Source organism: Talaromyces atroroseus (assembly GCF_001907595.1).
Source record: "Talaromyces atroroseus strain IBT 11181 chromosome Unknown scaffold_3, whole genome shotgun sequence".
Classification (NCBI taxonomy): Eukaryota; Fungi; Ascomycota; class Eurotiomycetes; order Eurotiales; family Trichocomaceae; genus Talaromyces; species Talaromyces atroroseus.
In genome coordinates, this window is record NW_017971435.1 from 213,100 (window position 1) to 236,080 (window position 22,981).

The 22,981-nt window shown below is 46.0% G+C and overlaps 10 protein-coding genes across 10 annotated transcripts, besides 1 other annotated feature; 6 read left to right on the top strand and 4 right to left on the bottom strand.

Moving 5' to 3' along the window:
- Positions 1–45: 45 nt before the first annotated feature.
- Positions 46–2,224, bottom strand: UA08_03121 (hypothetical protein; the record flags this gene model as incomplete). Its single annotated transcript, XM_020265876.1, has 9 exons — positions 46–229; positions 306–635; positions 702–755; positions 806–892; positions 955–1,451; positions 1,506–1,608; positions 1,666–1,682; positions 1,739–1,950; positions 2,044–2,224. The coding sequence occupies 9 exons, from the start codon at positions 2,222–2,224 to the stop codon at positions 46–48; spliced, it is 1,665 nt and encodes a 554-aa protein (XP_020121023.1).
- A 430-nt stretch (positions 2,225–2,654) lies between these two features.
- On the top strand, positions 2,655–4,653 carry UA08_03122 (hypothetical protein; the record flags this gene model as incomplete). Its single annotated transcript, XM_020265887.1, has 6 exons — positions 2,655–2,705; positions 2,776–3,412; positions 3,489–3,854; positions 3,907–4,094; positions 4,167–4,449; positions 4,514–4,653. The coding sequence occupies 6 exons, from the start codon at positions 2,655–2,657 to the stop codon at positions 4,651–4,653; spliced, it is 1,665 nt and encodes a 554-aa protein (XP_020121024.1).
- Positions 4,654–5,160: 507 nt separating this feature from the next.
- On the top strand, positions 5,161–6,627 carry UA08_03123 (hypothetical protein; the record flags this gene model as incomplete). Its single annotated transcript, XM_020265899.1, has 4 exons — positions 5,161–5,379; positions 5,428–5,590; positions 5,642–6,339; positions 6,397–6,627. 4 exons carry the CDS (start codon positions 5,161–5,163, stop codon positions 6,625–6,627), a joined length of 1,311 nt encoding a protein of 436 aa, XP_020121027.1.
- Positions 6,628–7,940: 1,313 nt separating this feature from the next.
- UA08_03124 (Endopolygalacturonase) lies at positions 7,941–9,273 on the top strand (the record flags this gene model as incomplete). Its single annotated transcript, XM_020265910.1, has 3 exons — positions 7,941–8,192; positions 8,250–8,947; positions 9,021–9,273. 3 exons carry the CDS (start codon positions 7,941–7,943, stop codon positions 9,271–9,273), a joined length of 1,203 nt encoding a protein of 400 aa, XP_020121028.1.
- Positions 9,274–10,359: 1,086 nt separating this feature from the next.
- On the bottom strand, positions 10,360–10,630 carry UA08_03125 (hypothetical protein; the record flags this gene model as incomplete). Its single annotated transcript, XM_020265921.1, has 2 exons — positions 10,360–10,511; positions 10,570–10,630. The coding sequence occupies 2 exons, from the start codon at positions 10,628–10,630 to the stop codon at positions 10,360–10,362; spliced, it is 213 nt and encodes a 70-aa protein (XP_020121776.1).
- Positions 10,631–11,185: 555 nt separating this feature from the next.
- Positions 11,186–11,401: a repeat region (Identified by RepeatMasker using a combination of RepBase library and repeat library created with RepeatScout).
- Positions 11,402–12,856: 1,455 nt separating this feature from the next.
- UA08_03126 (hypothetical protein) lies at positions 12,857–15,083 on the top strand (the record flags this gene model as incomplete). Its single annotated transcript, XM_020265932.1, has 4 exons — positions 12,857–13,255; positions 13,326–13,730; positions 14,039–14,079; positions 14,150–15,083. 4 exons carry the CDS (start codon positions 12,857–12,859, stop codon positions 15,081–15,083), a joined length of 1,779 nt encoding a protein of 592 aa, XP_020121777.1.
- Positions 15,084–15,666: 583 nt separating this feature from the next.
- UA08_03127 (hypothetical protein) lies at positions 15,667–17,018 on the top strand (the record flags this gene model as incomplete). The annotated part of the gene is made up of 5 exons (XM_020265943.1): positions 15,667–15,967; positions 16,205–16,336; positions 16,399–16,478; positions 16,525–16,762; positions 16,825–17,018. The coding sequence occupies 5 exons, from the start codon at positions 15,667–15,669 to the stop codon at positions 17,016–17,018; spliced, it is 945 nt and encodes a 314-aa protein (XP_020121502.1).
- Positions 17,019–17,753: 735 nt separating this feature from the next.
- UA08_03128 (hypothetical protein) lies at positions 17,754–18,485 on the top strand (the record flags this gene model as incomplete). Its single annotated transcript, XM_020265954.1, has 1 exon — positions 17,754–18,485. One exon carries the CDS (start codon positions 17,754–17,756, stop codon positions 18,483–18,485), a length of 732 nt encoding a protein of 243 aa, XP_020121503.1.
- Positions 18,486–18,742: 257 nt separating this feature from the next.
- UA08_03129 (hypothetical protein) lies at positions 18,743–20,851 on the bottom strand (the record flags this gene model as incomplete). The annotated part of the gene is made up of 4 exons (XM_020265965.1): positions 18,743–19,269; positions 19,332–19,800; positions 20,003–20,490; positions 20,557–20,851. 4 exons carry the CDS (start codon positions 20,849–20,851, stop codon positions 18,743–18,745), a joined length of 1,779 nt encoding a protein of 592 aa, XP_020121171.1.
- A 709-nt stretch (positions 20,852–21,560) lies between these two features.
- UA08_03130 (hypothetical protein) lies at positions 21,561–21,892 on the bottom strand (the record flags this gene model as incomplete). The annotated part of the gene is made up of 2 exons (XM_020265976.1): positions 21,561–21,749; positions 21,851–21,892. 2 exons carry the CDS (start codon positions 21,890–21,892, stop codon positions 21,561–21,563), a joined length of 231 nt encoding a protein of 76 aa, XP_020121170.1.
- Positions 21,893–22,981: the final 1,089 nt, after the last annotated feature.

Genomic DNA, 22,981 nt, shown 5'->3' on the forward strand with positions numbered 1-22,981 from the left:
CATTTGTACACCATCCCTGACTTACGCTGGTAGAAGGATTGCTACCTAATGATGTATGCCGTGCGCAGCATTGGAAGCAACAATATCCCAATACTTCTCGCGTGACCGAAGACGCAGAGTCTTGCCGTATTTGACCATGACCAAGAAGAATGCCGAGCAGGCCATGCCGATAAAGGCTGCGGATATAAAGCAGTCTTCGTACTTTAGATTATCGATCCATGGAGTAATCCTAGATGTGCCGCATGGTTAGTATGCGTGCAATATATGAGACAATTAAAGGGAAAGAAAGAACAATTACAGCATACCCATATGATATGGCAAACGACATGGTGTTGCGGATGAGAATCATGGTAGTGATGGCCTGGCCGCTCACTTTGTGGTAGCTGTCGACCATGTAGTTGACGCTCAGCGTGACACCGCAGGCACTGCAGAAGGAGAGCAGCCACATGGCGAAAATCAATCCGAACCAATGCACATGATGCGATGCGCCCACTCCCCAGAGGATGAGAGACGCAGGAACGAAGAAGACACACAGCAGGAAAGGGTACAGTCGGTGCTCAGCCTCCATGATACCGCCGTTCCGGCGCGCCAGGCGGACTGTGAGCCAGTCGCTGAAGAGACCGGTGAATATAGTCCTGTCGAATATTCGAACGTCAGGAGGTTACAAGTCTCTACTAGGGAATGGCAGATCGCAAACTTACGCGGCGACGACCCCGAGGCAGCAGGCTACATAACTCAATCCGACCATCGAAGTACTGGACAAGTAAATCAGAACATACCCTTCTCTACATGATCGAAGACTTACCTAAAGTTATATGGATTTGACCCAAGGATGATTGAAGCAGTGCCGTTGAGAACAGTAAACCAAATCAAATAGGAGCCGTATGAGAACCTGGGCAATCATGAGTATACACGTTGTTAGCGATATATATTGCAGATTCAGAATAAACATACCCAGCATAGAAAGTAACCGGCCACTGCAGAAAATATAGTGACTGCCATGCGCGGAGATGCATGGTGTTTGGCAGTCTCCTGTCGACGTTGAAAAGCGCCAGCTTCCGCCAGTAGGATTTTTTAACATAAGAGCGTTCTTGTCGGAGAGAAGTACACTCTGCACGACCTGCTTGGGATCCTGCCCTGGCCTCTGCGGCCTTCTTATTCGCAGAGTCGGAGTCTGCTGTCGCTTTCTCCTTGTCCGAAGGGTCAGCGCATTTTCCCGGCGAGAGCTCGATTGGAGCGACGCCGATGGTGGGTCGCGAATAGTTGGTTTCTTCCATGAAGAAGAACAGAAACAGAAACACGGCTCCCAAGAAGATGCTGGGGTAGTAGAAAACCCATTCCCAGGCTTGTCCGGCTGCGATAAAGCCACTCATGACCGGTGCAAAATAGTTGCTGCCCATGAGACAGAATGCATACAGTGCCATGTATGTCCCTCGCTCGTGGGTAAAATACTATGCACCGTTAGTTGCTACGGGGTTCGAAGACTCTGCGCTTCGTACACGTACCACATCGGTGACAGAAATTTCAGGCAGCGCCTCAATGGGGGCCGAGAAAAACCCGGAAAGGATGCATCGTGCAATCCATTGGCCGTTGGATTTGCAGTATGGTCTATACAGATGATCAGAAACCGATAGAATACATAAAAAGCACAGAAAAGAGAAATACCCCCACATAGTCATGGCCTAGAAAACCGTGGATCAGCAGATGTCTTGCTCAAATTCGACTATGAATAGCTTACTATGGTTCCTAGACATGAAATTAGATAGGTCGGCCTCTTGCCATAATGCAGAGCAAAGGGCTGCCAAAAGAGGAGCCCCCATCCGGCCAGCAGGAATATGTAGCCCGTTCCCTCGTTGAGAGTCGAGACTGACAGCCCGGTGGCATCGGACAGGGGCACAAGGACGGAGTAGACCACTGCCGATGTGAAGCCGCAGAAAATAGTGTATCTGACTGCGATTCAGCAAGAAACAGCATGATATATCTAGGGACATATGTGTGTGTGTAGAGAGGGATATGGCGGAGAAGCAACTAACAGGCTCATACACACGGTAGACAGGAGCTTGCGCCTTCGAGACCAATTCAACGGGTCATCAACATCGTCCGATGGCGTTGGGACCAGGATGATGTCGGTATTTTCCCCGGAATGGCGCGTACGCACGACGTGCTCCACATCGACTAACGCTACGGTGCCGGGGATGATGCTGCGGTCGATATGGTGCTCCATGATATTAATAAATCTGAGACGGAAGATGGATCAAACGGCACTTTGAGGGAGAGAAACCCATAAAACACAGTTAAAATTGAGCTTCCAAACAAGACACGGAGCAGCAGCAGGAGGCGAGAGTTTAACTACTCGAGTCGAAACAGCATTCAACAAACTTCCTTATCTCTTTGCTAAATGCTTACGATGAGACGCTAGGCTGAAATACTTCTAGCCTGGACTGATACCCACTGATCGGGGTTTTTTGCTGGGACCCGATCAACCGTCGGCTATTGCATGAAGGATGCAATTGCATATTGCATCTGCGTATGGGTGCGGAATGGCTGGAAACCGCTTGATCCCAACGGCTCACGTATGCGTGTGGCCTGGGTGATAAGAATGTCATCATGCCCCAGATATGCCGGCGATAGAACTCTGTGACTCTATACACACAATGGCAAATTCCACCGCCTCCGCAGCCGCCTCCTGGCAGACAATTGCTCACGTATGTCGTTTTCTGAGCAACTTCAGTTGGGACAAGAAACAAGCTGACAAATAAGACATATCAAACAAAGCGAGACTCGTTAATCCCGAGTCGGTGGAGGCTGCCAGCTGAGCTTCTCGCGTCTCTCCCGACAAACGTAACGGGGATCCCGCCTCAATTCCTGACAGCTCGTGAGGTCGAGTTAACAGGATTGACTGCCTCGGAGCTGGCACGGAAGATTGCAGCTCGCCAAGTAACCGCGCGCGAAGTCACCGTCGCCTTCTGCCACCGCGCAGCGATTGCGCATCAACTTGTCAACTGCCTCACCGAGATATTCTTCGATTCTGCCATCGCGCGTGCCGAGGAGCTTGATCGGATCTTAGCAAAGACGGGCAAGGTCCTTGGCCCACTTCACGGAGTGCCAATCTCGATCAAGGACCATTTCAATATCGAGGGCCTGGAGACCACTGGCGGCTATGTTTCCTATGCAAACCATGGCCCCGTCAAGAAGGATGCCCTTGCCGTAGAGATCCTCCGTAATGCTGGCGCAGTGCTGTACGTCAAAACTAACAATCCCCAGTGTATGATGGTGCTGGAGACTGTCTCCAACATATACGGAAGAACTTTGAATCCACGCAACACAACGCTTGGAGCCGGGGGTTCGAGCGGTGGTGAAGGAGCACTACTTGCCCTTCGAGGCTCTCCGTTGGGACTTGGCTCGGACGTTGGTTAGTGGAAAATCTTTATATATCTCTCTCTCTGGTGCTTTTTGATATGTTGACTTTTCCTATTCTTTGTTCCTAGGCGGCTCGATTCGCGTGCCAGCAGCATTCAATGGCCTATATGGTTTCAAACCATCAGGAAGACGCGTTCCAACTTCCGGTTGGGAATGTGAAAACATGGGCCAGGAATCAATCATAGCGGTCTCTGGGCCCCTGGGTCGTAGTATCGAAGATTTGAATCTTTTCTTTCAGGTAACATCTGATGCCAAGCCCTGGTTGTACGAGCCACTCCTCGAGGTCCCGTGGAAAACAGACGAGCAGCTCAATTTCAACCCACGTCGTCTGACAATAGGCCTGATGCTCTGGGACGAAGTGGTGATGCCACATCCGTATTTGACGCGGATTTTGAAAGCAGTCGCGGCAAAACTGCAGGCCGCAGGCCATGAAGGTAAGCGATCCCTTCGCGAATTTTGTAGGATTGAAAGCTAACGCAAACAAAGTGGCTAACTTCAAACCGTATGACCATGGGCGAGCGTGGTCTGACATATTACTTCCGTTGTACTTCACAGACGGCGGAGAGAACATTAGAAAGACATTGCAAGCCAGTGGAGAGCCCATGCTACCCTCAGCGAAGCATCTCATGGATGACCCGATTGTGAAGCCATTAGAGATACACGAACTGTGGAAGGTATGTTTTTGTTCCTATTCATTTGGGATCCTTGAATCCAAAATCAAGCCTCTAGTCTAAACAGTTTCTCAGCATCATGTTGCTCGCGATAACTACCGAACAGAATACTTGGAACATTGGAACTCCACGGCCAGAACGACGACAAGCGGAAAGCCCATCGATGTTATTATATGCGCCCCAAGCTGCGTCCAGGGCACTCCGCATGATGTTCGTCCTTGGTGGGGTTACTGCAGTCAATGGAACTTGCTGGACTATCCCTGCGGTATTATCCCGGCGGGCACAGCTGAAGCCGACGATCAATATCCCGATAACTACAAGCCCGTAAATGCCCTCGATGAGGGTAATTTTAGACTTTGTGAGCAGCACAGGAAGAAGCCTCTAAAGCAGTACAGCAGTAAGCTAATACAACTTTACTACAGATGACAGCAATCTTTACGCTGGAATGCCAGTGACCATTCAGGTTGTGGGCCGAACTTTGCAGGACGAGAAAGTGATGAAGGCCATGGAAATCATTGATCAGGTTATTAATCGCAAGGAGAAGCCTTCCTCTCGACTGTAGTTTACTTGTAGGCCATAGTTTGGAATGACAATATAATTTTTTTCAACGTGTAGTGGCACTTGCAACCTGACAACATACCATTCTATGCCTCTGCTCGGAATTATATAACAGATAACCTCAGTATATTACCGGTAAGCAAGAACAGACTCTTCATCTATAGACCGACGTAGAAATATTGGGTATCGTTCCAAACAGGGGGTGGGCAAAGATGGCCTCAAGGCCAGACACGTAATATCCGCATAGTGCACAAACTCTAAGTATTGGATTTGATAGCATTATAAATTACTAAATCACATGAGATAACCTATCATTCCAGGATTATAACGCGGTGAGAGAACAACACTCTTTTCACCAGTCAGATCTCAGCCCGGTTACCGGTTTTCCATAAGTCTTGCCGGTGCATTGCCGGTGTGCGTGTGTCGGCGCTCCGAAAATACAGTCATGCAGATAAATATTTCGAGAAAAAAGCATATCCACGCGAGATACTAACAGCAGATATACCTACCCATGATTTTGTCTGTTTGTCGTGACCTCAGCGCGAAGAGTAGGGGACAAAACACCACGATCGACTGCCTTAGCGTTCAAGCGTTCCTCCAGGGTGTCGCACACAAAGCCGCGGGCATCATGGACATACTAGGATTTAAAACGTGGGTTGGATTGGGGATTTTGGCCATGACATCTGCCTACTGGGGCTATTCATATTACACATCCATTGCCAATAGGCGTGTAAGTCTCGATAAACCTCCATTTGCACATCTTTGTAAACGAGAAAAGAGACGAAGATTAACGGTTTTGTTTCCCAAGGACTCCGAAAAAGTCGTACCTACTCAGAATACACCCAAAGCCTTCAAATATGAGCCTGCATATGACTTTGACTGGAGGAAAACCAAGCCAGAACAATTCCGGCCCTTTAAACCTAAATATCATCTGACAATGGGTGAGTGTGAAGAGATTCGTCCGGTGCAAGAGTTATTGACATGTTTTTCAGCAATCGAAAATCTTGATCCTAATCACCTGATCTTGTTCGATGATACATACGAGACCCGACTGGAAATCCGTAGAGCGTTGCTCAAGGAACACAACCAACAGGTGGTCGGTATTACAGATGAGAACGACGCACGTCTCACTGCTACAATCAAGGAGCTCTACACCGCGATCATGGTGGAATATCTCCCGAGTCGGTATCCAACAATCTTCAAAATGACAACTTGTACAATGAGCCCATCAAGCTCGATTCGGAACCTTGTTACTGGCGAAGTCTATCCTGCGAAATTAGCCGAATTCGCACCAGTGAGACAAGCACTTGAGCTTCTTGCGAAGAACGTCGATGAAGATTTTTTCATTCTCCTTCCCAGATCACACTCGGAAAGCTCGAATACAGAAGAGGATAAACAGACGACATACATTCTCCATGCATATGCTGCCTGTTTCCCTTCGGGATTCCAACCGGCGCACAAGATAGGAAAGAGTCTGTCATCGATCCATGGTCCGCTCCCTGGATACAAAGAAAAGCTGGAGAAGAGTATGGATCGGTTTTTCAGAAAGCTTCCTGTGGGAAAGTACGTTAAAAGGGTAAACTGGAGCATTACCGTGGATGAAGGACTGTATTCAAACTTCGACAAGAGCGGCTTTGCCATGTCCAGGAAAGCAACGGGAATGACGATGGATGATCTTGACTTGAACAGGGTATGTCGCTTTACTTTGGAAGTATGAAACTTCGCTTCGATATTAATGTTTTAACAGTCATTCCTTCGCTGCGAGCGCCAAACACTCCACCGACTCCCACAGTCCAAGGCGATCATCTTTGCCTTCCACACGTACCAGTATCCGCTCCAGCAGATCAAAGCAGAGGGACTTGGGGAACAGTTAGCTATCGCTGTGGACGGCCTGAAACTGGGAAATGCACCAGAGATATACACGTATAAGAACGCTCCGAAATGGGCGGAGGCTGTCAAGCAGTATATGAGAAGCTGAAAGGAAATTGACTCATTGGTTTGCAATATACGCACATCACGTCCCTTGCATCGTATATGTCAATGTTCTACCTTAGATAACACATGTCTCTACACTCAATATCATATCATAACAGGGGCGCAATTTTGAGCTTCCTAGGATGTCCGAGAACTCAGATACCCTTGACACATTCGGGGCTGATGATTCCGACGTCTGTATCTATATGACTACGTATATGGTGGGCGGCTTGTTTCAGAAATTATGAGGATTTCTGTTTTACCAGCCACATGGTGCTTAGCATAATTTAGCTATGCAACATCCATGGATGTTGGTTGTTACCTAGGTACTTGAGCAGGGATAGTCGTTTTCCCGCCTGTGTGATGGCAGGCTTGGAAGGTCTTTATATAAAACCAAACAGCGTCGAAGATAAGTATGACGCGGACGTAGGCTACCTTTAGAGGTGGAATGGATTGGAAGAAAGAATTATATCCTGTTACCACCAATATGTTTGAACGTTATTGCTCTCATTGATCAATGAAATTTTCGCGATGGAATAGATGCTCACAAAATATAATCGTACCTCGTCATCCTGTCCTACTACTCTGCAAAAACTTACAAAATCTACTGCGTTTAAAACAGAATCAGTATTCATTAGACTTGGGTCTACTAGAGTAATGTCGATTTTAGAGTGGTTCTCGTTGACAGGGTTTACGCGTTGGAACTCCACTCCACGTTTCATGTCTGCAATTGAATATAATGGCATGCTGTATACATTGTGATAAATGGAAAAATTATTACTACGTATGGCTTCATCATATTATAATTGGCGGATTATCTTAATTATGGTACATCCCTGTATGACCATATATGTAGGTTCACAATAACGCCCGAATTCTTCATGTTAGTCCACAAATCAAAATTGAGTACATAACTACATGGAGCAAACGCCCTGAAACATCCTATAGTATAACAGTCTAGCAGCTGCGAAAGCGGAGTATCAGTCTCGTATAGCACTTTATATGTAGTTAACTCGGATATTGACCTCTTAGGGTTAAAGCATCCTTCCTTGATCTGGGCCAGCTCCCTTGAAGCTGACCCCTGAGAGATTCTCCGTCTTCTACTATCGCAACCTCGTTTTTGCACAATTTATTCGCCACCAATCGAAGTATAGTTTCGTTCTCGGGATACAAGGGGCATCGCAGCCTTAGGTTGCCTCACGTGTATCGGATCATGATATATAAGCTAGACATGCCACCGTCGGACACAACTGAACTACAGAAATATCTCACTTGATATCACACTGAGCCTACTCTGCTACAAGGTCATCAGACACAATGGTTAAACTCTTTGAACACGCTGTCCTCGCTGCTCTCGCTGCTTGCGCCATGGCGAAGCATATTGCCGAGCCTGCCGTAACAGCACCACCGTCACTTCAGAAAAGAGCAACAAGCTGCACATTCTCAGGGTCGCAAGGCGCATCTTCGGCTAGTGTCTCACAGAAATCATGCTCTACGATCATCTTATCCGATGTCGCTGTGCCCTCTGGTGTAACGCTGGATCTTAGTGATCTGCCAGATGAAACAACCGTGAGAAGTCGCACGGATCTCATAGCTAGCAGGAAGATATGCTAACATAGATGATAGGTCATCTTCGAGGGAGAAACAACCTGGGGTTATGAAGAGTGGGATGGTCCTCTGCTTCAAATATCCGGTACAGGTATTACGATCGAAGGCGCTTCCGGGGCATACCTGAATGGAAACGGGGCCCTGTGGTGGGATGGGGAGGGTAGCAATGGAGGAAAGACAAAGCCCAAGTTCTTCTATGCCCATGATTTAACAGACTCTACAATCACGAATCTTCACATCCAGAACACCCCCGTTCAGGCTGTGAGCATTGACAACGCCGATGGTCTGACGATCACAGACATGACTATCGACGATTCAGATGGTGACAGCGAGGGTGGTGCGAATACCGATGGCTTCGATATCGGCTCCAGCACTAATGTTATTATCACTGGTGCCAATGTATATAACCAGGACGACTGCATTGCAATCAATTCTGGTACGGAAATTACCGTTGAAAACAGTGTTTGCTCCGGAGGACATGGCTTGTCTATTGGCAGTGTCGGTGGCCGCGACGACAACACTGTAGATACAGTTACCTTCAATAACAATGAAGTCAAGAGCTCTGTCAATGGTAAGGCCACATCTAGCAATCTATCAAACCAGGGCTTATTCCTCATGTTGCTCAATACAGGCATTCGCATCAAAGCCACAGAAGGGGATACCGGGTCTATCAAGGGTGTAACCTACTCCGAGATTACTCTCGAAGATATTTCCAAGTATGTCATTTCTCCCTCGAGTCGGTAGATTCAATGTTGGGTCGGTTCAAGAACTAAGCCTTGTTTCAATCAGATACGGAATCCTCATTGAACAAAACTATGACGGCGGTGATCTTAAAGGAGATCCGACATCAGGCATCCCGATCACTGACTTGACTATCGAAAACATTTCCGGAACGGATGCAGTAGATTCCGATGGATACAATATTGTCATTGTCTGCGGTTCCGACGCCTGTTCTGATTGGACGTGGAGTGATGTTAACATTAGCGGTGGGAAAACTTATAGTGACTGTGAGAATGCTCCTAGTAGTGCTAGCTGCTCATAGCGAGTCTGGCTCTGTGAACCAGCCGGGGTTTCGATCTTTGCTTAAACGTTGTAAAACTCGATGGTCGTCAGAAATATAGCATTGAATACCAGGTTATCAGCTCGGTTAATAATTGTTTACAATTATCGTATGTTACTTTCAGCTCTGGCTAGACTTGGTATCACATTCGCATTTTAAGACCATGTCTCTAGTAGCATATAGGCTGTCTACGTGATATAACATGTCTCTATACTGTACAATGTAGGGAAACTTTATTTTTTGGTGGGCCTATTACTTGTACTCGTGATGTGAGTGGTTGGTTCGTATACTGATGTTGACGCTAGGTAGACGTTTTGATATATTATTCCATTGAAGTTTCGTGCTCTATTCTATGCTAGGGCTACCTAGGAAGACCTCTTAGTATTGTATGTCCTACACCATCGAATTTCTATTCTCATGTTTTCTACTTGAGCTCCGATAGGAACTTGTTAGCATGTGCATGGATCGATCACATAGCAAATATGTGCAAGGACAGGCTGTTAGAAGCGGCAGTCCGTCTCCGCTTTTTGACACTGCCTATCAGTAATTAATCATCAAAAGATGCTTGATTTCAGCTAAGCAATTGGGGGCTGAAAATATTTACTTACCGATCCACTAAGATCACATATTAATTAGACACTTGATCCACCAAAATCGCTTAGTGAGTAGATAATTTATTGGAGGCATACGAAATACCACCTCAATTACTACCATTGTGAAGAATATTATATCCCATAAAGCCTAATGTGTGGATTCATCATACCTAGATAGACTATGCGTAGGACCTATGTTGAGTAAAGTTCTTCTCGGAAATTCCATGAGAGTTATCATATCATGCTTTAGATCCAAGAGAATAGGGAAATTTTGCCATTACGGTCTCTAGTAGGAAACACACAATAGTATAGGCAGTTATAGTCTAGGATTAATTGCTACATTTGGATGCTGTAATTGATCCTTGAACTCTCTTCGCAGCCCTAGTGGCCATGACTTCTTGTATTCCTGTTTAAACACACTAAGACAACTCGAGAGTGTCGAGTAGCTTCCCAAGATGTTTTATATTCGCCCTGCTTATGGTGCCCAGACGATATCAGCGCCAATTGTGGTGTCGTCTTCGCTGCGTGCCCAGACGATGTCGGCGCCAATTGCGGTGTCGTCTTCGCTGCGTGCCCAGACGATGTCAGCACCGATTGCGGTGTCGTCCTCACCGCGGGCCATTTTTTCTGTGAAGGGGCCCAGTTAGATGTGTAGTCCTGCTGATTCTTCCTTTTGATAACTAACCAGGTGTGGGCAAAGCAAAAGCGAGACCCAGGAGAGCAGAGAGAACGATTGTTGTCTTCATGTTGTGCGACGTGTTTTGGTACAAGTGATTTTTTGGACAACGATAGCCAGGTTTGATGATTGAGAAAAAGAATGATAGATGTCAGACCTGGGTATTCAACTTTATTAATACACCACCGAGGTGAAGGTGCATGGCGAAGATAAATACTTATACAACTACTATTAATTTCCGTCACATTCGTACATGCCGCGTAACCTTTGCTAGTGGTATGGGGATGCTTTCAAGTTCCTTCAGGTAGCACCATCGAACTGAACAGCTAGTGCTTCTAGATAGTTCTGTTGTGCTTTATTGATACAGAACGATGCTGAATTGGCAAGTCCATGGCTAGTTGTAAAAGGTTGACTCTCTTCATATTATCTACATATTAAGCAGCTCGCCTGAATGCACCGCGAGTGTTCAAAACATATCAGTACCTATATGTGATTACCATGCTAAAAATATTAATAATCCTAACTCTAGCCCTAACTGCAAACCCTACCCCTCCGCTTCCAGACAGTATCAATATCTTAACAAGCTAAGAACGAATTATCGCTTTACTCGACGCTCTATACTAGTCATCATGTAATCCACTACCAACATTGAATCCTATAGACCAAGCCAATTGGCCACAAATGCCTCACTATAGTTACGTGTCTTTTACTTGCCCGATTGTTGGGTTCTAAAGACCTGAAATGGCTCCTTGTGGCACCTTTTTTCTACTAGAATCCACTACCATGAAGATTAGTTAGTATTCTTATTACTAGTTCATACAACGCTTGAAATCCGTGGTTAAATCTTAATTAATCAAAGAGCATGTAAGATCCTAATCTTATTTAGACACCTACCTAACATGGTTAAGCAGTCAATCCTGCATTAGCTACGTAGCATTCATGAGTTCTTAAGCCGGTAGAATTATTGAAAAATTACTTCACCTGTCGTATTCTGTCCAAGTTCTTTTTTCTTTCCCAACCAAAACATGCACGATGCTCCCGTGTCTCGCCTTATGTGCCAGTCTACGACATCTGTATACCACCCTTCTGTTAGGACTTCTCCATTCCTAGAAGCCTTCTAAAAATCATGTAGACCGTATGATTTGAAATGAAGGCCAAATGTATACGAATCCACGGTGAAGACATAGGGGGCCCGCAACGCGTAGAAAAGCACACAGACCTATACACTAGTTACTCGCTAACAACACATAGGACTCGGCGTGTTTGGGGGAAAGGAAGATCTTAACTTGAAATACCCAAGGCAACAATACTAAAGGTGATTTAAACCAATATACAATGCTTTATCTATGAGACGTCACGGCATTCCTTCGCGATGTGATTTCTCTAACATTTCAAAATTATATCAGAAATCGGGCTCGCAAGTACTTATAGGCCCGAAAACCAATAATGGTCAGTTTTAAGATTTAGAACCGATGATTTAGGTTGGAGTAACATACCTAGGTGTAAGCTGGAAGTTCAGATTTTAAGTAATTCAATATTAAAATATTAGTCTACTCGTAGAAGAAGCAGCGGGTGTGAGGACGTCAAGTACGCATAGTGAGATCCGTCATTGAACAGCGATTCAATGATATTCTGCTAGCACACTATGACAGTTGTCTAGGGGAAAAGCGAAGAGGACGTAATTATATCCCTAACATAATATGCTATTGCACATGGCACTTATAAACTCTAGGTAGGGTTATATGATATTAGCCCTACCTCGGGTTGATTCACTTCATATGAGCCAATAAAGCACTTACACGAGGGACAAACTCCTGTGCCATGACCTCACTCCTTCGGCTGATCTACATGGGTGAAAAGCACTCAACAATACGCTGGTTCGGCCTGGATACTCATTGCTTCACATTATTCTGCTTTAGCTTTTACCTCACTGGTTGAGAGTTGCGTAGCTCTAAAGTACTCCGTTGCTTGTCTAATATAGTTAGAAGGTGCTCGTTGATCCTGACATAATTTTATGGATATATCATATGCATATATGCCCACAACCAGAGATAGAGTGACACACTCTTGCCAGTCTTCATGCAGCCAACAACGTAAGCGCTACGATATGAGCTTCCTGAGGCTGTGTGGCTGCAACCGTGTGGCCGGCGAAGACGAGCCGTCGGTGCCGCCCCGACTGGAGAGTAACAGGCTTGAAAAGACACAAACCTGGTCATCATCACCACCTGTTCCAAGAGAGAAACAGCACGTGCCTTAGAAGGGGGATAAAACTTCCCCGACCGTTTCAAACGGAGAAATGACTACGTTGTCTACCGCGTCACACAGTCTTGCGGAAAGGCCTTGGGACCAAGCCTATAACAACCTCCGAGGTGGGCAGGAATCCAAATTGGTACAAGAATACGAAAAATTGATTTCCCTTGATCTCAAGAAGGGTGATCATAAATCCGTAATAACGGCGCCGTCGTTGGAAGGAGTCGAAAATCGAATTGAGCAGGACGACCCAGAGAAGCGGCGATCACAGATGAGAGGTATCGTCAAAATCGGACTTCAGAAAACAGAGAAACAAGCTGAGTCAAAGCGCGTGATGGGAGCCATTCTGGGTGGTGTCAACTCCGTGAGAGATATCATAAGTGCAGCGATATATTCTTCGCCTCAGGCTGTGATTCCTTGGGCTGTAGTCACGACTGCTTTGAAGGTAAGTTGCACAACACAATCTTAGGCAATCTTATTAATTTTAATAAAGCTTCTAAACAACCCTGTGGCAGAGTCTGCCGCCAATCGTAGAGGAAGGATGGACTGGTCGGCAAAGCGATCATTCTGTAAAACGCAACGAAGGTACCGGATTATGGCTGATAGAGTCAGATGAATTTCAGGCATGGCTACAGCAAAGGGGAAAGGCTCTTTTCTACTATGGGATTCCTGGTGCTGGTAAAACTATTCTAACATCCGTCGTCGTGGAGGAAATCGGCACAAGATACTACACTGATAACACTGTTGGAATTGCCTATGTGTATTGCGAGTTCAATCAACAAGGCAGCTTGAAACCCGTCGATTTATTCCTGAGTGCGCTCAAACAGTTGACCGAAGGGCTTCATTTCATTCCTCCCGACTTAGAAGAGCTTTACATTCGGCGCAGAAACGAGCGACCGACCTTTGCTGATGTCTTGCAGGTACTAAGATCAACCATCAACCAATATTCGAGAGTTTTTGTTTTCATTGATGCCCTGGACGAATCTCCAGTCGCCTAACAGGAGAGACTTTGGTTGTCTGGGTTCTTTCCAAATCTATTAAATTGCAGGATGAGTGCGGAGTGAACATCTTTGCGACATCACGAGAAATTCCAGAAATCATGGAAACATTTAGCAGAAAAGAATGCACGGCCTTACAGATACGAGCTAGTGACGAAGATATTCGGTTATTCTTGGATAGCTAGATGAGAAGCTTACACCCAATCGTCCTGTCACGTCCTATTCTGCAGGAAGACATCAAGACTCGCATCGTTGAAGCAGCGAATGGGATGTATGTATCTATGTATTTTGTTGGCTGTAAACATTATATAAAAGAGGTACGACTGATACACCGACTTTAGGTTTCTGCTTGCTAACCTTCACTTGGATTCTTTGAAAGGACTAGGCTCTGCTGGAATTGAATATATCAGCTCCGTCGTTGCCGGGTTGTTTACGCTTGATGGGAGCAGTAATCAAGTGCGCCTGGTCCATTATACGACTTACGATTACTTGAAACGCACTCTGCCCTGTTGGTATCCTCTTGGTAACATGGAAATTGCGAGGAGTTGCGTTATACATTTTTCATTCGATACATTTGGAACTGGTCCTTGTCCTGATTCCAAAGGCCTCGAGGAGCGATTGCGCCGGAATGATCTGTATTACTACGCTGCAAATAATTGGGGATATCATGTCAGCTCGTCCAATATTGATGGAGAAGATTTGCTTGTGAAGTTTCTGGCCACCGAAGCCAAGGTATCAGCCTGTATTCAAGCTATGAAACCACGCTTATCTACCCCGAATCAAAATGAAGAGACCCCGACAGACGTGATAGGCCTACACCTCGCAGCGTACTATGGACTAGTTAAAACTATACATGGTTTCATTAATGAGTTGCCAGACATTGATCTTGAGACCAAGGGGGACTTCAATCGGACGCCACTTTTAGTGGGCGCAGAGATGGTGAATCAACTGCTAGACAAAGGAGCCAACCCAAATTCTGCTGACTGCGACTTCGGCTGGACAGCTTTAACGAAAGCGAGTGAAATCAGAGACGCAGAGGTGGTCAAGGTACTGTTAGATCATAAAGGTGTTAATATCGAGGCCTATGACGCCTATCTCGCTGCAACTGCTCTTTTAATAGCTGTAAGTGGCGGGCACGAGATAAGCAAACTTCTGCTGGAAAGCGGCGCCAATTCGCAGGCCGAGAATAATTTTGGTGAAACATTACTTGACGTGGCTGCGCAGAATGGGCATTTACAAATAGTGAAGCAGACGCTGGACAAGTTTGCAAACTAGTCGCAGTCTGCTCTCTTACTGTTTATCTGTAGAAGCGATATGTAATGCAGTCGTCTACAGAACGGACATGTGAGATATTTCGGCATGCCTTCATGCTATGTGTTAGTAACTGGTACCTCCCTGAAAATCTTCCAGAGTGAGAGTATCTTATAGAACACTTAGAAATCCAAGTTAGCTCTGTAATCCAAGCTTTTCTTCAGCCAAGTTGCGATTATGAATTCATCTGACAGAAGTTAGCATGTGTATACAGAGACGATACTTTCCAAGCATAAGCACTGACTGAAACATGACCAGTAAAGTGAGGAGATTCCTAACTGTAGTCGAATGCCCAGCTAATCTGAATCTCGCATCTTACATTGCCCTTGATCTAAACCTTCCCAGATGCCTACTCCCGCCCGCATCCGCATCCGCACCCGCATCCGCAAATTCGGATTTCTGTATAAATCGAACGCCTAGGATGTGGATAAACAATATAAATACACCAAAGACCCTTTATTGATAAGTATAATGCCTAATTATTGTATACAAGTAACAATCTCTCCTTGTCGACAGTACACAGTGAACTCGCCCTTCAATCACAAAAATGCCTGCAATCAGTAGTCCTGCCCCGTCTGCGGTGATTTTAGTAACTGGTGCAAACGGGTTTCTCGGATCGTGGATAGTACGTCTATTGCTTGAAAAGGGATATTCTGTTCGCGCAGCGGTACGAAACTCAAAGAAAGGTAACTATCTCAAAGATCAATTCAAGTCCTACGGCGACAAGTTTGAGATTGCTGTGGTCGGGGACATTGGCAAAGATGATGCCTTTGTTCAATCAGTTCAAGGGGTCCACGGAATAATTCATACGGCATCACCAGTCTCAACGATCGTTGATGATCCGAGAGGTATGTGTTTGCTCTGTATTCTGCCCGTCTGAAACGGCAGACCAGGAAAGAAAAGAAACTAATGCATATGCCCGAAGAAATAATTGACCCGGCAGTGAGCGGCACGCTAGCAATTCTGCAGAGTGCGTTGAAATATGGGTAAATTTGCTTTCCTACAAAGACGAGAAAGTTACGACTAACTCCATAGATCGAACATTCAGCGCGTGGTATTGACCTCCTCCTGCGCCGCAATTCTAGATACGGCGGATGAGGAGGTTACTGTCTCTGAAGAAGTCTGGAACGAACAACGCCTTGAGGAGTGCAATAAGTTGGGTAAAGAGGCCAGTGGCTTAGCCAAATACTCTACATCCAAACTTTTGGCAGAAAGAGGTTCGTCTTCATGCCTGGGCCTTGACGGATGGAAATGTTTCAGTAACGTGTTATTCTCTTAGCTGCTTGGGATTTTATGCAAAGCAACAAAGAGAGAATAAGCTGGGACCTAACGACTATCAACCCTCCATGGATTTTCGGGGTTAGTTGTGTCCCATTCCCGTCTTGTTCGCGCTTGCAGCTAACAGAACAAGCCTATTATCCACGAGGTCGATAATCCAGCCTCGCTTACATCCTCGAGTAGACGGTTCTGGGATGCTGTTGTAAATAACAATTTTTGGGGAGTCGCTCCGCTTGAACGCCCTGGCCATGGCTGGGTTGATGTACGAGACGTCGCTGAGGCGCATATCAAAGCACTAGAAACGTCTACTGCTGGTGGAGAACGAATTATTGTCACTGCCGGATCTTGGGTTTGGCAGGATATTAGTATGTGCAATTATGTTATGGGTTTCTTTTTTCTTTCTTTCCTCAGGCTAACCCTTTTCTAGTCAATACCGCCATCTCCTTGCCAAGTCATATCTATAAACGGCATCCTGCTGCTACTGGCCCGCTGGAAGTCAAGTCACGATTGATAAGTTGGGACACCAGGAAGCAAGAGAGAATTCTGGGGTTGAAATTTCGCTCCATGGAAGAACTTGTGCATGATACCCTTGCAAACTACTCTGAGCATGGCTGGTATTAGGACTTCTACTGCTCTTTTCCGTACACCGATGCCAGAAAAGAGGAAGCGAGACTACTAATTGTAGCCAAGCCAATTTGCACGATCCTTGTATTCAAATGTTCGTGGGTAAGAAGAATGCAATGAAGACTTTGCTCTCTCGTAAAGTCACCAACGCTCTTCCCATAATGTACGGAGCAGTTGAATCTTTACCTCGCATATTCCCGTGTCTGGATAAATCCTTTTAACAGCTATTCATTGTACGTTCAAAATATAAGTCAGAAAGTCAGAGCATAATGTGCACTCCGAAATCCGTCTCATGTTTTCATGTATTTCGTTTTGATTACTCTCCTAAGGTTCTTCAATGTCTCTTGCATACAGCCAAGTAATGCCCTGATTGGCTAATACTAAAAGCGGGAATGCGGCCGCTCCCGCTCGCAGCATGCCCCCACTCATGGCGGACCTAAGCCGGAGCTATGCCGGAGGTTGAACGACCCAAGTAAATAATCAATGCTTATTCTGTTCCAGTGCACAGCTATGTACGAGCACTAAGTAAGCAATTCTGATTTGGCTCGTGGCTGCACTACAGTAGTACCATTACGGTAGATTGCTGACTGAAACACGTCAAGTAGAGCTAGGCTGTTCGGATTTAACGGAGTCGACGCGGTATATATAAGCAGATCTTGGTCTCCTTAGTACGCTTGCAATCAGTTATTAATCTCGGCTACTTTAACCTCTTGAAAGACATTGTATTTCATCATGTACGGAAAATATATTGTACTCATTACTGGCGCAAACCGCGGAATTGGATACGGACTGGCAAAAAAGCTAGCAAGAGACCACCCTGACTATCATGTCATCATTGGAAGCCGCGACGCAAACCAAGGCATGGAAGCAGCGTCTTCACTCTCATCAGAAGGCATTACCGTATCCTCGTTAAGACTTGACGTCACTTCAGACGAGTCTATTTCCGCAGCCAGAAGCTTTGTACAGCAAAAGTACGGACGACTTGATGTACTCGTCAACAACGCTGGCGTTGCACTTGATCTGAAGGAGAAGGGCACCCCAATACGTGAGCTAATGCAGCGGACCTTTGATATCAATGTTTTCGGAGCAGCTGCTGTAACCGACGCCTTCATTCCGCTTCTTGAGAAGTCCAGCAATCCGCGACTCGTGTTCACTTCGTCATCGGTTGGGTCTCTTACCCGAGCTTCAGATCTTGCCAACCCTTGGTCCAAGGCACCTATCCCGGCGTACCGTACGAGCAAAGCCGCCTTAAATATGCTGATGCTATTTTATGCTTCTAGCTTGAATGAAAAGGGCTTCAAAGTTAACGCATCCTGCCCAGGGTACATCGGGACGAACTTGAATGACCATAGGGGAACAGGAAGCATAGAGGATGGTGCCGTGAATCTGGCTCGACTGGCAACTCTTGAGAAGAATGGAGAGACAGGAACGTTCTCAACAACCGAAGAAGTAAGGCCGTGGTAAGGGATGTCTTTGGCCGAGGATATATGACACGGTTACCCGAGCCACAGACGCGCTTATGTTTATTCACGAGCCGCACAGGCGATAGACAAGTCCAAGGCATAGGGAAAACCTCGATGCATGGCTCGATCTAGCTGACATGTTCTTTTCCAGCTTGAAACAGTAATCTGACATGTGAATTATACAGTGCGCATCAAAATTATCATAGTCAATCATATCACGTAAGGTTGCATTAAATTGTTGTGTAAAGTCCGACAGTTCTAAAAGGCCCCTTTCACCAATGGAATGACTTCATCCTCTGTTCCAAGCCCAGCCATCGGTCTAGTGGACTGATTCTTAAGAACTCCAAACATAACCTTCAGATCCTTGAGGTCCTCCGGCACATTCTCCCTCCCACCTAGACAGCCCTTGGCCGCTAATTCACCTAGACGGTCACTGCCCTGAGTAGTACACAACGTTTGAAACAACCCCCCTGTAGATGCTGAAATGCCGTTGCTAAGCAAAGCATGACCACCGCCAATGATAAATCCCAGGGACAAGATAATAGCCAGGCAATACGGAACAATCAAACGTGCCGGGTTGCTGAAGGAGTACACATTCACTGTAAACATCTCCGTGACCGGGATTTGTGAGGTCGTTTGGTTTAGTGTCAACATCGATATGACAATGTTCTGTAACAGTCCTTGCATGGAGTCTTGGGTGATGTTGAAAGTAGGCGATTTTGCTGGGCCAGAGTACAGATCAGACAAGGCGATGAGGGTATTCGCAGTTTGTTGAGCGTGCATTACTAATTTTCATCCCATTAGCAAAAATATGCCCGAGTGACCTAGCTAATATAATCACACTTACTCAAAGCATCTATATAGCCGGAAAATGCATCAACAAGTGTGTCCTGGATCGCGGCAAGATTGGCCCTTCTGTTAGTATCCATGACATTGCCACCGCCGCTTCCTGTCGAGGTGGCATTAACAAGGCCATCTTTCCCGCCATCCTGGGGATACATTCCATAGTCTGTGTAGAGATTCGAGCTGTTGAGCAACGGACCTGATTGAACGTCTGTCGTTGTTACGTATTGCTTGCCATTGCGATAGTCGATTTGGAACGAGTACACAGCCTCGTAAGCGGTGCAACTAAGATTCTGATATCCTGCACTAAGGCCTCCTGACGACCATGAAAGTTCGAAAACGAATTCTTTTTGGGAGTTTGTCAGAGCGTCATTGTCTGCGGATGCGGCATAGATATATTCGTAAGAACCTTTAGGTTGTTCATACGTCTCGTTGACCCAATTGAAAAGAGCCGGCGACACAGAATCGTTGCACTGGAAGCTCGGAGCAGTTATGTTAAGATTGTATGAACAATTCTGTCCACAAGGAGATGTCGAAGTTATATATGTTCCTGCAAGGATTGATTGCGTTGCCGCTCTTTTGACCACGTCTGTAGGTCCGCTGTATGTTTCGCACTCCTCTCGTCAGCTTTTTTTCATCTCTCTGTTGACAAAAAAGAATAATAGTAGGAAAAACCGACCCGTAAGCACCAAAATTATCGACTTGCCATAATGCCGCCGACAACATGCCGTTATATGTCCCATTTCCGATATAGTTAGCGTCGAAGATTGGAACAGACGTTTGGGAACGCCTGGTGAGCGTCTTGGGTTCGACCGTCAAGGCGCCTGGCGGAAAAACCATCGCGATGGGAAGACACCAGAACAAGACTGCGCATAGGAAGGGAATTGGGACGCGCCAGAACAAACCGATCCGGCCAAGTTGCAAGGGGTTTCCCAATACTGACAACAACTTATCAAGATCCCCCAGTTGCATTGGCCGCACTCGTAGTAGCTTCCATACTATTTGGACGAAGGAAATTCCCAGCGCAGCCGCAAGAAGCATTCGGAATCCATTGACGAAGACCAACGAAAGCGCGGTGACATACGGCTGTGTGATTGTTTCGTCAACGCGACGTTGATCTAGCCATCGAAACAGGCCCAGATGAGCGGTGGCTAGGGATATGGCTGGATAGCGCAGAGTCAGACACAGGCAACAAATGTGTTTATTTGCTTGATTTTTGATCTGCATACCAATCAAGAAACAGCTCAGAATTGCACTTGGCGTAACCCAGCCTATTGTCCAGCGCCAGTGCGAGTCTTCGACGAAGCTCGTATCGGAGGCGGGCAAGTCGAGGCTGGAGGAGAGAAGCTTTGTAGCACCGCCGTCTGTATTTGTATCGCCATGGTCATTATCACTTCCCTTTTCCTTTTCTTTTTCATTATTATTATTGTCGTTGTTGTTTGTATGATCCTCTTTGTTCAGGTCGAAATCAATATCAAATGCGTCTAGCTGATCCGCCAGCGTATACAGGTGTTGAGATGCCATTTTCCCCTCGTGAGTGTCAAAACACGCGCGCACTCCTAAGAGGCGTTCACCATCGTCGCAGGAAAATAAGCCGGAGCGAGGCTGGTCTTTATGATAGTGCTTACCTACGTGCCACTAATACTGTACAACGCGGCGCAGTCGCCCGCGGAATGTTGCACTAAGCGTTCAGCCGTCACTATTTACAGCGCTGCTAAGAGTCTAGGCGCATGGCACTAATGCTTGCGAGGAAATGGCGAAATTGCATTCATTTACCAAGTCCCACATAGCATGCTTTGTCTAGCCAGAGACCCATGCTTTGCAGCCTTGGAGGATTTATCCGTTATCAAGTTGCTTGATCTACATGTCACGAATCAGTCAGGCGCGAGGATCAGTACATTAAGGGATTTTGATAAGAGTTTGGGTAAGAGCCAATAGAAATATACTAGTTGAATCATCTGACTGACTAGTCAACTATGAAGCAAAGTCCGCGAACCCTACGAACCTTAGCTCATAGCCATGATTCTAGCCCATCGCATACCTCAGTGTGGACTGATCATAGGGTCTTTCATCAACCGTTGGAAACATTTATTGAGTCGTTTGTGCGCTCTTTGCCCAAATGCTCTTCCTCTCCAAATCTTTCGCTCTCTGCCGAGCTAGCGGTTTTTACAATACTAAAGCTGTTATTAGCATGTTCACCTTCTCGGTTACCACAGAGCAGTTGGCCATTGCTTCAGAAAGTATGATCACACTGGTACATTCTGCAGGTGTTGCTGCTTTTTGTGTGTTGTTTCTGAGTTGAGCCGTCATCACGAATGTGAGCCAAATCGTAGCGAGCCTTGAGCATCACGATATCTCTTAGCTCTACCCCTGCACCAGCTGCAACGCCACGGGTCTCTTCCAATCCAGAGGGCCAACAATGCTGGAGACCAGGAATATAGCATTCCTGGATAATTTTATACATCGTCTCGCTTTGCAGGATTAGAGAACCGGCAGCGCAAAATTCAAATATGGCCGACTTACGTGGGTAACAGCCTTCCACCTCCATAATAAGCAATATTGCATTTGATCTTCTCCCTTGTCTGCTCGCCATACGAGACTCCCCGGTCATAAGGTAAGCCATGTACATCCACGTGTTGATAGAAGGCGTTTGAAGGCATAATTCGATCAATGAGAGGATTATAGAAATTGGAAAAGCCTTGGATACGCTGTTGATATATATTGGCTTGTCATGCGAATTTCAGCTACATATGCTGATGTCCTCGGATACGTGAAATAACTTCACTGTGTCGGCTGTTTGACTATAGTCGAGGATTGACTTAGGTTAAGCGACAGAAGTAGTGAACTGTTAGTTATCTATGGATCCACTAGAAGTCGTTATTTTGCTACTAAGCGCTGAGTATCGACTTGCATGCTATCAAGATTAGACTGCGGAGATCTTGAAGATGACTCGCCTATTGAGCAAAGGTAAACCTGGATTTTCCTGGAAGTGTAACTTGACGTTGAAATTTTTGAAGCCAATGCGATAATGACTGTGGCCAGTTTTCATTATTTCTCTTCGTGCCGGCATATTATTTGAAGATAAATCTGGTCATCAAGGCTTCAATACTTCTAACAGTATCCTTGACACTCTCCCCAAGACTACGATATGTCCATCCTAAATCAGAATTGTCTGCCCTTCCTCCATCTAGCTATTGTCCCAGCTTCAGTGCATTTCCAATCGGTAGCATTTGTCGATAATGTCTATTATCTGTGCACTACAGAAGGTACCAGGGCATGTGCAGAGATGTTTATACTCAGCTTGAAGTTCCTCAACATCCAAGACACGAGCAAATGCAGCCCCTCGCACATCAAACCAGAAAAGAGTTTCCTGATGATATCCTACTTTTATATAGAGAGTCCTTCCTTTTCCAGAAAGCCCTGAGTTGTCCCGCACTAGTCCGCATTGGCCAAATGTATCGCAGTCTAGCCCTATTTGGCAGTTAATCAACGAGCTCGGTTGTACGTTCCTTTAGCGCTCACCGTCTTGTATGGAAATCAAGCAGCTATGATAGAATATAGGGTAATGCTGGATCCTGATTTCATCCGGCCTTGCTCTCGCTGAATTCAATCTGCTATCTTCTTCCAATCCCTCTGTTTTCGTCGCCTCTTAAT